The sequence below is a fragment of the Caretta caretta genome, chromosome 1, assembly GCF_965140235.1.
Source record: "Caretta caretta isolate rCarCar2 chromosome 1, rCarCar1.hap1, whole genome shotgun sequence".
NCBI lineage: Eukaryota > Metazoa > Chordata > Testudines > Cheloniidae > Caretta > Caretta caretta.
This window is the reverse complement of record NC_134206.1, coordinates 209,489,210-209,502,554: the sequence shown is the minus strand read 5'-3', so window position 1 is coordinate 209,502,554 and position 13,345 is coordinate 209,489,210. Positions and strand designations below refer to the sequence as shown.

Here is a 13,345-nt window from a genome sequence, read left to right as displayed (position 1 = left end):
GCCTATGGAAGGGATTGGAATATCAATAGATTTGCACAGTGAAACTGGGGCAGAATTTAGCCCTGGGTGGGGAAGACACTGGGCTTGTGTATAGTGGAAAATAGATAGGAGATACTGGGTTGTTGTTTCAGAAGGCAAATAGATAGACTTTAATTTTTTTAACTAAACAGTAGGGACAATGTCATATTTAACACCCATTTAAAAGTGATTTGTTACAGTAGGCATGCCCCTTAACCTCCATTAAGTGTCTATGTAACACTATTGGTCCACTATGAGATGCTTGCCTTTGAAATGAGATGAGTTCTATGGTTGGGACGGTAGTAACATTTTTTGTTGTATAACCAGTTCATTGGCAACAGGTTCTGGTGGCTCTCAGTTTGTAGCATTTTTGGGAAATGTGCACATTATTGGGTGTCACACTGCCTCTGAGAACAGTTTCAGTTCACAGTAGTGCATACAAAGCTCTGTAGAGCCCATAGACAAAAAATGGCATATATGCTGAAAACCATGGTGAAAGCCATAAGGAAGTTCAATTTGTTTGGAGGGAACAGGAAAAGGAGATCTAAAAAGGGATTATTGGTAAAGTTAACAAAACAACAATCATAACATCAAACAAACCATAATACTTCCCTCTTGTCCTCCGGTCCCAGCCAGCCTTCCCAAGCACCAACATCCCTGAGGACTCACAAAGTGACCTCATGGTGTTGCTGATAGGCACAGGCACTGTTAACCATTCCAGGAGTTCCCTTTTCCTTCTGGCCCAATGCTAGCAGACTGCTGGATATGTGGTCAATGTGATATTCAGGGCCTTTCATGACAGTAAAAATCCATACAATAGGGTAACAGAAAGAGGAGAACTTGTTATAAACACCAAGTCCAATGGACAGAAGGTCATTGCTTCAGGTCTAGGGATGTTTATTATGCATGTAAAAAAAGCCCAGGGCATCTTCTGAACCTAACTGTCAATATTGTTGCAAGATGTTCCTCACAAACAGCACCAGCTCTTCTTATTCAGGTCAGACACAGTCTCCATCATCTGAAATGGGATGAGCTCACTGGTTCTACAGGCACTTTGTGATGTGGGGTAGCAGGTTGTGGACTCTTTATTCTCTTTTCCTTCTCTAGTCTCTCTGGGGAGAGAAGATTGCCTGGGCTGGCTGAAGGGGCAGCATGTTCCTGTGGTAGGCGGGGACTTCTCTGCACAGAAAACAGAATGTCAACATTTCCTTCCAGTTACATCACTACATATATCACAGCTGAGTTAAACAACAGAGAACAGCAGAGGGAAAGAGAATATATGAGGTACAGGCAAGAGAGAAAAGGGTTGTTTTTAGAAGATATTGGAGAATGGTGGGAGAGTCAACAACACAGGGGTACAGGAAGTTGTTCCAGTCAACAGGAGCCATAAAGAAGCTATGGGATTTTGGGAAGGGACATCCTGGATGTAGATGTTTGACTGGAGGGAGTTCCTAGAGAAAAGTCCATAAAGTCAGCTGGTGCAAGTCCATGGTGGCTGTTAGAAACAAGGAAGACAGCTCTGACCTGAGCTCGCCCTAAGTGAAAAGGATAAGGATACTATATGAAAGGATTAAAATCCTCAATTGTCTCCATTCCCACCCTTACTAATGTCAGCAATGGAAGAGCTCAGTTTTGATGTGTCCTTTCTGAGGGACTATATCCTGTCCTGGAAGGAAGAGAGACTCCACCTAATAGGTCTGTAACCACTAAGAACCAAATGTACTTAGCAAATAGTATGAATTCCCACCCCCCACCCCATCAGTGCTGTGTATGGAAGCAGGTAGCCAGCCTTCATATGATACCAATCACTATAGTGTTCCATCCTTCACAGGGAGTCACTTGCCTGTTTGTCCTGCACCTCCTCTGGATCTCAGATTAGGCACTTGGTGTTTTATATGAAGCAGTTCTTCCAGGGGACTCTGGTGGGGCCTTTCCCTGGGGGAGATAGAAGAAGTCATATGACTTCTCTCATCTGGAAGCCCGTTTGTTAGTATCTCAGTCAGCAGCAGTAACTGGTGCCTGCCATTGCTCACCACTGAGCATGTCCACAAACTTTTCTGCATCAGGAACCACTCCTTCCATAGCCAGAATCATAGGGCTTGATTCTCCCCACAGTTGCACTGGTGTAAACCAGAAGTAAATCTGTTGAATTCAAAGAGAAGAGAACCAAGCCCAGAAGATCAAAGTGTCAGAAGTGACTCAGGCGGTGTTGCTGCTATATTCCATTACAAACAAGTAGATGGGCCAAAATGATGTATGCTACGGCCAGCCACTGGTCTCTGCAATGAGTAACCCTATAGGGGCTGGAGGCAGCAGGTTCTTTCTGTTAGGACATAAAACTAAAAAGAGCAGGACAAGCTGGCCATTCCTCTTTATGTATGATGACATTTTCAGACTCACTTGGGGACAGCAAAGTCCCTGATCCTCAGTATCCCAGTGCGTATCGAAGATAGCATGCTATGGTTTTGGAGTACTGCAGGATGCAGAGTAGGAAATCAATCACAGGAGCTGCCTTTGAGGTGCTGAATACCCGCAACTGATTTGGAATTCATTAGGACTGGAATGAACTCTGGATCTCAAAGGAGGTGCTCAGCATTTCCCCGGATCAATCTTTTTTTAAGGCTGACTCCAGATTGGAGGACTTGGCTCAGCAAAAATGAAGGAAAATGCTAAGTAAGTCCCAATGCTTACAGAAGAAAGAACTGGCAATGCCAGTGAGTCCTCCTCACCCATCTCCCAAATTGAAAAACAAAACAAAACAAAAGAGTAATTTTCTGAACAATAGCATTTGCTGTTCTGAAGTCTAATATAGGGATAATCGCAGATCATGCTTCAGGGCACAAAAAAGTGATAGTCGTAGGGGTAAGGAAGGATTTGATTTTCCCATGTGTCACATTGCACAGTTGGTCAGATATTGACACATAAGATATTGGCCACTGCTGAAGGCCTAATGGACTAACAGTTTGCACCTGGACAGTGAATTATAATAAAAGGATCTGATTCTTTTTTCACTTACATCATTGTCAAACAGGAGTAATTCTACTGGAGTTACTGGAGTTACATCAATGTAAAACGGGAGAGAGGCGGATCAGGCCCAAGATCTGTAGATCTCGGTAGCACACAGTTCCAGTCAATTCACTGAAATGCTGTTGACTCGAAGGCATCTGCTTAAAGCCAGAGATTGTCCGATGAGAAATCTCAGGGATGACTTATACTGAAAATTGCTCAGAGTGAGGTTCAGAGCCAGGTTCACTCAGGATTGTTACAGAAGCAAAAGATTTGTGAATTACACCTTATTCTGTAAATTCATCAGCTAATATGAGCTAAGCAGTTTGTGCCCATGTTATTACTTTTAGGAGGTTTCCAAGAACACTTATGTGCTTCAGGAAGTGGTGTTGGGTGGTTCAGTAGGTGGCAGTTTCTCTCTGAGTCTTTACTGAACCAGTGCTTTTTGCCTTCAGGTGTACTCTGCTGCTGATGGTATATCTTTCAGACAAACTGTCCTGAGACTCTGACCACTTGTGATTATTAAAGATTCCACCACACTTTTTGCAATGGAAGAGATGCTAGCCCTGGTGCTAGCCCTCCCTATATGACCCCTTTGGGCAGTATTTCCTGTCTTAAACAGTATGTAATATTCCTGTACACAATTAAACAGATGTCTTATTCTCCCATGGACATGGCTGCATTTGAGTGATTGGTGAGGTCATCCCTGGATATAGTTTGTATATCAATTTTTTAAATTTGCAAAGCTCCTTGGAATCCTTTTCTCTGAAAGTCTCTGTGTATGCTTGTTATTTATCAATTGCACTTGATTATTTAATATTAATATTAGTAAGTAATTTGCCATAAAACCAACTTGTAAGGCAATCTCCATTTAAAAAATGTTATGAATTTCTTTCGATGTAAAGATGGTGTGAATACTGGTGCAAGGAATCACCACTGTTAAACATAACTTTAATTTACCCCAGTAGTCTCGTACTATACTGATTATTGTGCTTTTGCTTGTTAGTACAAAAGATATTTTCAGTATAGACATCTGGCTCAACATGCCAGCTTTTCTTTTGGTTGATCTCAGTCCCAGCTCTCTTCTTTAGCTAGCCCCCTTTATCCCCTTCCTTCTCCACAAAGAGAAGGGGATAAAGGGGGTCTCTTGAAATCCTTTATGCCATTTGCTTCAATTGCTTTCCCCTGATTCCATATGTTTTCCATCCTTCCTCCTTGTCCTTTGGTAGCCTATAGCATTTTCCTCACCAAAAGCGGCATGGTTGTTTTCCCAGGAAATGTCATTGTTCCAAAAATTATATTATAGGAACATGGGTGCCAGGTTTGTATAATTTTTGTATAATCCTTTATGGGGTCTCTTGAAATCCTTTATGCCATTTTCTTCAATTGCTTTCCCCTGATTCCATATGTTTACCATCCTTCCTCCTTGTCCTTTGGTAGCCTATAGCATTTCCCTCACCAAAAGCGGCATGGTTGTTTTCCCAGGAAATGTCATTGTTCCAAAAATTATATTATAGGAACATGGGTGCCAGGTTTGTATAATTTTTGTTGGTGCCCAGAACGGGTCCAAGTAGAGCCGTCCTGTCCATTGAACAGACTGGGGCAACTGCCCCGGGCCCCGCGCTTTGCAGGGATCCGCGCTTCTGGGGGATGCAGGGTCCAGGGTGGCCTGGGGATTTAGCAGGGGGCCTGGTGCTGGCAGCAGTGAGTGACCCAGCCGTAGCCCACCCCGTTCTGCTCCCGGCTTTGCTTGGGGGAGGGTGTGGAAACCAGAAAGAGGCGGGGCGGGGGCTTGAGGGAAGGGGTGGAATGGGGGAGAGGTGGGGTTGGAGCAGGGGTGGGAAGAGGTGGGGTGGGAGAAGGAGTGGAGTGGGGATGGGGCGGGGGTAGAGCAGGGGCAGGAAGAAGTGGGGCAGAGCTGCTGCCAGCGCCAGGTCCCCCCCTAACTCCCAGACTGCTCTGGACCTTGCGTCCCCCTGAAGTGCACGGCCGCCCAAAGCGTAGGGCCCGGGGTGGTAGCCCCGGTCCGTCCTATGGATCTGAAAATATAAGCCTCGACACTGGTGGAACCGGGCACACGTTCCTGAATTATTGGTAGAGCACGGGCACCACGGGCCCATATAACTAGCCGCCTATGTATAGGAACAAATAAAATACATTTCCAAAGTGGTGCTGCCAAAAAACAAAAACAAAAACCCCTTCATTATTTTTGATGACAAGGGTATTAAAAGGAAAAAAGTACTTTGTTTAAAAATAGCTAACTCTGCAATAGTAGTGTGGGATGATGTGCAATTAAATGGAATGTAGTTTTCCAGTGAGCCCATCTAACTGTTGGTTGAACTATTTTTTTCCTTTCTATTTTTAATCTATACATTGTGCTTCATTCTTGACATCATGGTGATGTTTTATATTTTATGTTATGGGCAATTTTATTCAGCTGTTTCTAAAACTTTACTAAAATGCTAGATGTCATGTTGGAAACAGAGATCCAGAAATCAGGTCATAAATCAGAACAATAAAAGGCCATTGCACCATCTCCAGAGGTTCTCACTGTTGTTTCTTTTCCTTCCTTCCCCCACTGGTGCAGCAGAACTGAAGTGTCTTACGTGGTGTATTTACTTTTCAGATTCAGAGCAGAGCACTGGGTCAGACACAGAGGTGTTGACTGAGAGAACATCCTGCTCATTTGGCTCCCACTCTGACCTCACATCTGGTGGCTCAGGTCCCCAACCTCCTCCTCCATCATCCATGGAGGAGATCCAGGTAGAGCTGCAGTGTGCTGACCTCTGGAAAAGATTCCATGACATTGGGACAGAGATGATCATCACTAAAGCAGGCAGGTAAGATACTCCTGGCTTCTTGCCCAGTAAAAACAAACAGAAAGAGGATACACTTTTTAATATGGTTATGGCTGGGTTTTAAACTAATTTTCTTTCTTTAAAGGAGAATGAATATATGAATGAATTAGAAGAAGCAAACAGTTGTGGAAGTTATGTAGCTGTACCTCCTTGTGCTGTGATCTTGTCAGATCTCACAGGTTAAACAGGGCTGAGCCAGGTTACTGTTGAGAAAGGAGACCTCTAAAGGAAATTCATGCACTGCAAGATCAAGACATGGTTGATGCTGGTCTTCTTTCTGAGGAAATACTGAAAAAATGGCCATAGTGCTGTCTTTCAGATGAGATATACAGTTGAAACCTGTGCCATTCATATTCTTTAAAGATCCCATAACACCCCAGGAGGTTAGCTCTGTTAATCCCAATTCTAGTGGAATTAACTCAGGTTTGTTCCAATCTAACATCTTCCTTCAGCTCCAGCTGGGTACATTCTTGACGTCCTCTGCTAACAGGTACATACATAGGATTTCTCACAGCTGTCATCTTCCACCCCAGAAGTAGCTGCATTTCAGTTGGGAGTATGGAGGAACCAGGAGTAATTTGGGATTTTTTTTTAAAAAGGCAGTTCATACTGTCACACCATCAGCCATAACTGAAGACATTTTCACTCACTGAAATAGTTAAAATTTTATATTAGCCAAAAATGAAAGCTGAGATTAGCTTTAACATTTCTAGAGTTCTCAGATTTGAAGAGGGGAGGGAGAATTCCAACTCTATGTGCATTAATTTAATGCTGTATGTTTCAAACTATTGGTGTTTTAATTCCAATTAAGTGTGTTAAAAACAAATCAGCACCATGGACAGAGAAATAATAAAAGATGAGTGAGCCAGTTTGGCTAAAATATGAACTGCTCTGCCTCTTTTTCAAAAACGCAAATAGAACCTTTCTGAAGGTTTGAGGAAAATGATTAAAATATTTCTTAGTCTGGTCCTTTTAGGCTATTCTTGTGGGATGTTCACCATTGTTTTGTGGCTCCAGGAGGATCAGATAGCTTGGGAAAAGTTTGGAAATATCCATCCTTTGAAAACTTATCAGAACCAAACTGACTTTTGGGACCTCTTGAGGCTCTCTCATCACTAACCTGAGGTCCCCTCATCATTAGAGGATCATCAATACTCTTTGTGTTGTCATTCTTTCAGACTGCAGTACATGCCCTCCTATCACAAATAGAAGAGGAGGGGTGACAGGAATAACTTAATAATAATACTTGCTCTTATATAATATTTTCCATCTATAGATCTCAAACCTTGCAGTGGCTGGGATTATGGCACAATTTCCTTCTGCAGTTGTTTGCAGGAGTCACCTAACTAGCATGCACAAGAGAAAGGTATTTGTGAGCTGAAATCTCTTTTGGGATTCATCAAATGTCCTGAAGTTCCCAGCTTGAGAAAATTTGGAAGATGAATTGCAGTTCCTTAATCTCCTACAATTTAAATTAAGACCCATTCCCACTGAGTTTGAGAAACAAGAGTGGGTAATGGCTTTGGGACCAAGGGGCTAACATCCTGTTTTGTTCCTCAGGTTTGTGCATACTGGGATCCATACTTAGAATGAGTGATTACTATGAGGAGATGTCAGCTCTGTGTGTCTCCACTGCCATTGTCAGGCGTGTCCCATGGGAATTTCTGATATTGCAATATTTATTTTTATTCCAAATGTGGATAAAAGTTGAAATACTGAAATTTTACGTGGACTGAAAAGTTCCACCAAATTTTGATGGCAGAATGTTGTGTGGCATTTTTGAATGAAACAAAACATGTAGATATTCCCCCAACTGAAATGTTTCATTTCTGACTGTTAAACTGCCTCATGCCCCCCCTCTTTTCTATGGACAAGAAGCTGCATGGCTGGACTACACTTCCCAAGATATGCCTGCAGTCATGTGCTTTCCATGAGGCACCGAGTGGGTCAGTCAGAGGGATACTGCATTGCATCATGGGAGATGTAGTCCAGCCAGGGATCCCAGCCCACAGGAGACTCTGGGGGGCATGAGGCACCTGAACTAAAACTCCCAGAATACAATGTGACAGCATAGAAAGCTACAGTTTAATGAAACAAAATATTTTGGGTCAGCTCAACAAACTGAAATATTTAGATTTGGGTCAAACTCATCCAAAACAAAATATTTCATTTTTGCATTCCTCCAAAAATTTTGGAAAATTTAATTTGTGCAGAAACTGCATTTTCTACTAAAAGATATTTCTGATGAAAATTTTCAGCCAAAAACTTTTGGCTGAAAACAGACTCTTGCGATTTGGAATTGTGAAAACATTTTGTTTTGAGATTTTTTTATTGAAACAAAATATTTCAAAATGTCTGGATTGAAACATTTCATTTCAACTTGGTTTGACATTAAACCACATCCCTGGAGCTGCCCCGGATGTCATGGAAGTTGTAGTTCAGTTGTTTCATACATCCCTTCTGCTCTGTGGGCTGAGCTCCCCAGATGGACTGCATCTCCCATGATGCACCACACTCACGGGATTCCCTTGATGCTCTGTGATGGGTCAGCAAGAGAGGAGGCTGTGGTTTATCATGGGAGAGTAGAGTCCAGCGGAGGAACCTGGCCGCTAGGGGAGAATAGGGGCATGAGGCACCTGAACATGAAGTGCCATAGCAGCAAAGGTAGACCAATTTTAACTTTGAACTGTCCTGAAATAAGACATTTCCCCCGCCTGAAATGTTTTGATTTGGTCAAGATGATCCAAAATGAAATATCTTTTTTTCAATTTTCTCAAGGGGAGCTTTCAGTTTTTGACTGAAAGTCTTCAGTTTTCAGGTTTTCCTTTAAAAGTCAATGTTCTGTGGAAAATCTTTGTTTTTGTCAGTATTTTCCATGGATCCTCCTCCCCTCACCCCAAATTTTTCAACAATCTCTAGAACTGAAACACCTTGTCTGAGATATTTAGCAGCAAATGTTAAAATAGTTAAGAGTCTTAAAACGATCTTCACTGTAAGTAGGATGATACGTCATTCATTTAAGTCATTTTTAATATGGAACAAAACTGGGGAAATATTAAGTCTTTAAAGGTCTAGTAGGGAAGGGGACACTTCTTTCTCTGTTTTGTACCATGAGCCCATTGAGCAATCCCAATGATAGCTACTTCAGGTGCTTTAGAAAATCCCAGCCTTGATTAAATTTATTTTTCCACTAACAAAGTGTAAAATTTCTGGGCATGATACAAAATATATTACCCCCCCGGCCCCATACACACAATTTATCGAGCAAAACCATAGACTTCTTCCTATCCTCAAATCATGTCCACTCATGCAAAAGCATTGAAAGAAGAGAGAAACCCTTCACTGTACATGTACTGAAGGTCAACAGGCACATGCTCTGGCTGACCAAAGAAGAAACAAATTCCACAAAGTAGTCTCTCTTCCTAGCCTACCAGCATTCATATCTGGGCACCATTAGCAAAAGCACTTTACCCTACCTCCTCTGCCACTTGGCTTGATCAACTCACACTGGTCTGGGGAGATGAGTTTGGAAGGGAGGGGAGTCAAGAGCTCCATCTGGTGTTGAGAATTTTGACAGGAATTTTGGCATCAAAGTTCATAAGTGAGTTTGTGCAATATGAGCAATACCAAGGTGACACATTAAGATTCTGCTTAATAGAAATCTGGCTACTAGCAACTAGCATTCAGTAGCAACATATACTCCCATCCCACCAACATTAAAGTGTTAAAGTGATTTAGATATGGACCAGAAGCATACTGCTTATTATTCACTTCTTTAAAAGAGAGGTCCTACCTATAATCAATGTCCTGGCTCTAAGCATGCTCAGCTGAGCAGTTCTGCTGTATGCCATGGGTGCCAGATATGTGGGCAATAAAGTTTGGGTTTTGGAGGCCCTTGCCAATAAAGTTTGGGTTTTGGAGGCCCTACATGAGCCTGGTGCTGAAGCAAATGTGAGTAGCCAAGAAGCTTGGTGTTTCAAAGTTGACTGTTTTGTGCTTTTTTTCTAATTGCAGTTATATTTAACTTTTAACCCCTCGCCTTCCCTCTGCTCATTAATCCACCTACACTGGGACGTCTTCCAACATCTGAAAAGCTTCAAGCAACTACCACTGTGTTTTAAAACAACCTGCCAGAGAACTGTTTCCTTCTTTCCCTCTGATGTGGTGTTTCCCTCAAAATCAAATTTGACCAGAGTCTAGATGGGCACACTCCTGTGATGGAAAAATGGACCAGTATCTCATGACTCAGCAAAGTTAGAAACCAGAGCTTTAAACCATTGGAATGAGGAAGTCCCCAACTTTGGAATATGTATCTGATCCCCGTCACCACAGTATGTTAACACTTGTCGCAAAGGAAAACTGAGACCTTGTCTCTGTATTAAACAAAAACGTTGAAACCAAGAAAATGTGCTGGCTGCCCCAAATTAGCACTTCCTTCTAGCCCTGAAAGATCCTCAGATGTTGCTCACACTCACTGTGTTGTTGTATATGCAAAAGCTATTTTAAGTAGTTATTAGAGATTTTAAAAATAATATTAGTTTAGTTTTCTGTGCCCCAAGAGTCCTGTACATTTGAATTCATGGTATTATGGCAGCCTGGCATTGTAGGAGGAATGAGATGAACAGCTGTGCCAATAATACTTTTTAAAAAACCCTCACAAATATTCCTAAACTAATGATGATGATTTAATTCAAGCACATTTCATCCGGAAGGCTACCATGCCCACACACAGACTTTTTGTATATAGAGAGACTATATGGTGCATGTGTGTGTTTTGAAGATTTTATACAAGCTTACGTTTAAAGACCACTTTACTGCTGAGTAGTAAGTAACTTGTTCATCCCAAATTCATGTTAAAATAAAACCACCATATTGTACCATACCAGATACTTATGTATTCCCTTTACGTACATACAGCAATTGTGAGTACAATTATTAATTGTGAAGCTCGTTGGTATCATTCTAGATGAAGGGTACTTGAACATTAATGAAGTCATTAGCCCATTCTCTTCTATTTCCTCCTTTTCATCCATCAATCCCTGCTGGATGCCCACAGTCGTAGTTCCTTATGTCTAAGAACTTGAGCTACTTTTACAGCCAAGGTGAAAGAAAACAATAATTTTCTACAAAACTTTACAAATAAACTGAATTTTTTCAGCTGTAGCATTTTTATGAAGGCAGGGGGATGCATAAACTTTTTTCCAATTATCTCAGAGATTACCCTTTAAGCCTGTTGAATGGGCTGTGGTAATCTTTTACAAGGTATTTCATATGCAACCAACCCCTTTGGCTATTCTGCAACCTTACACTTGAGGTTTTAGCTTTGGAGAGAGTCACTTGGAATACACTGCATTCAATCTTCCCAATGTGGTACACAGATTTAGACCCAAGGAGCCTCAGATTTAATCCTGGATTCCTCATCAATCCGCTGAAACATGACTTATCTTTTAAACAATTCCATAGCCTCCTCTTTCCAATTAAGAAGAGCTGGGCTGTAAAATGCCACATCCTGTACCCATGTGACTTGACAGATTTAACGAGCCATTGTGGTAGAAACAAGGTAATGCCGCTCTAGGGTAGTCCATCATTCCTTTTTAATTTATTTAGTTGTTCAGCTATGAAACTAACCCCATCCAGTGCATAAATCCACATTCTCACTATGGGGCACCTGCACAGAATTCTTCTGACAGTTTTATATCTCTCATTCTAGCTGGCTGGGCCCCAGTGACCACAGCGTGTTTTTCCTTTTCTCCTCCTGTGAATGCCCCTTGTAAAGTGAGATTCAATAATGAATCAATCTACATTTTCCTTCTTTTTGGAATAAAGTGGAAGAGCTGTGACTAGGTGGAGCAGTGACTCAGTAGCACATCAGAGAGTATGAACTGGCACTTCCTCCTTCCTCACCCTCTGTCCAGCTGGAAAGCGTGAACTGGTTGGGAAAGAATAAAATACCCTCCCATCTCCCACACCCCTACAACAGAGCCTTTAAAAATGTTTGAATAATTACAGTTAAATTCTTCCATTGTCTCCTTCTTCCTAACTCCCTGCTCAGGCCCCAGTTCTGGATAATTTGCCACGAAGTGAGAATGGGGGTGGGGGGTGGGGGGGGCAGGGCATCTGCTAGGAGGATGTGCTGTGTTGCTGTTACAACCTCCCTGGTACTTTGACCCAACTTCTATGTGTATGTCTGCACCATCAGTGGTGTGACTGCAGCACCCGTAGACGTACCCCAGCTAGCTGACATAACAATAGTAGTGGAGTTGCAGCAGCATGGGCAGCAACACTAGCTGTAGAAACCTGCCCGGGATGCTGGATGTGTACTCAACTTGCTAGCCTGTGCTGCCACCCATCCTGCCTCAGCTTCACTGCTGTTGTTGTTTAAACTAGCTAGATCAAAGCTAGTTTGGGTATGTCTACACATGCTGCAGTCACACCTCTGTTTGCAGTGTAGACTTATCCTATGCCTCTAATGAGGTTAAATTCAGTTTGAAGGATAAGCAAAGGGGGGAGGAGGATGTAAATATTTTTTTTCTCAAGCATGTCGCTCTTCTCTGCTGAAAAGAAGAAAAATCATCTGGTACGTAAGGTCTACCAGATTGTGCAATAGTCCCTCAAGGGATGTAGTAAAGGACCCATTACTTAAAACATTAAAACTAGGTAAAACAAAGCCCTGGAGAATACACTCTGGAGAGGGATGAGTTGGGCATTGGTCTAGATATGCTTGCCTAGTGGCTTATGCTTCCTAATCACAACAGAGCTATGCCCAGTATGCTTACATTGAACAAAAATGCTTACAACTGATTTTTGGGTTTGAACATTTTCAGGAGTATGTTTATGGGTAGAAATCAATCAAGACAGAACCAGTCCATAAGTCACTGGAATTTATATTACAAAAACTAATGTGCAAAGCACTGCCTAGACTTCAGAGAATGATTATGAAATGGCAAAAGTTCTCATTAAATGTGAAATATAGGCCCAATAAAGCAAATTCATATGAGATGTGCTTTTAAGAGTGCCTATAAACAGCAAAGCAAGGAGCTTCAGGAAGGGGAATCGGAGGTAAATATGACTTAAGGACTACCCCGGTTCCCAGAACTAAAATTGATCTGCTCAATGAAGAAACACAAAAAGTCCCAACTTTACTATGGCTTGAAAGGGTAGTGCTAGATGAGCAGCCACCAGAAAAAGCGCAGGTGGCTTCAAGCATAAAAACCTTTCTGGGGCTATACAGATGACATGGCTTCATATAACCAGATTCTTTACAAGGGCTTGGTGTCACAACATGCTACAGCGTGAAGTAAAAAATGCTAAGCATAATCCACAGTGCCCACCTGGGTACTGAAAAGTGTCAGAAGAGAGTCTGTGATGTCTGTTTCTGGCCAGCTATGAATGTTGTCATTGAAGGTAAAGTATCCAAGTGAGAAATTTGTAGCTCATATTGGGAACAGAATGCAAAACAATCC

The 13,345-nt window shown here is 42.0% G+C and overlaps 1 protein-coding gene across 1 annotated transcript in view; it reads left to right on the top strand.

The window, feature by feature from the left end:
• Nucleotides 1-13,345, top strand: part of TBX15 (T-box transcription factor 15) — a 133,743-nt gene that overhangs the window by 78,414 nt on the left and 41,984 nt on the right. Inside the window, exon 2 of the mRNA XM_048819745.2 lies at nt 5,651-5,864. Within this exon, the coding sequence (XP_048675702.1) occupies nt 5,651-5,864 (214 nt within the window). The remainder of the gene's footprint in view (nt 1-5,650; nt 5,865-13,345) is intronic.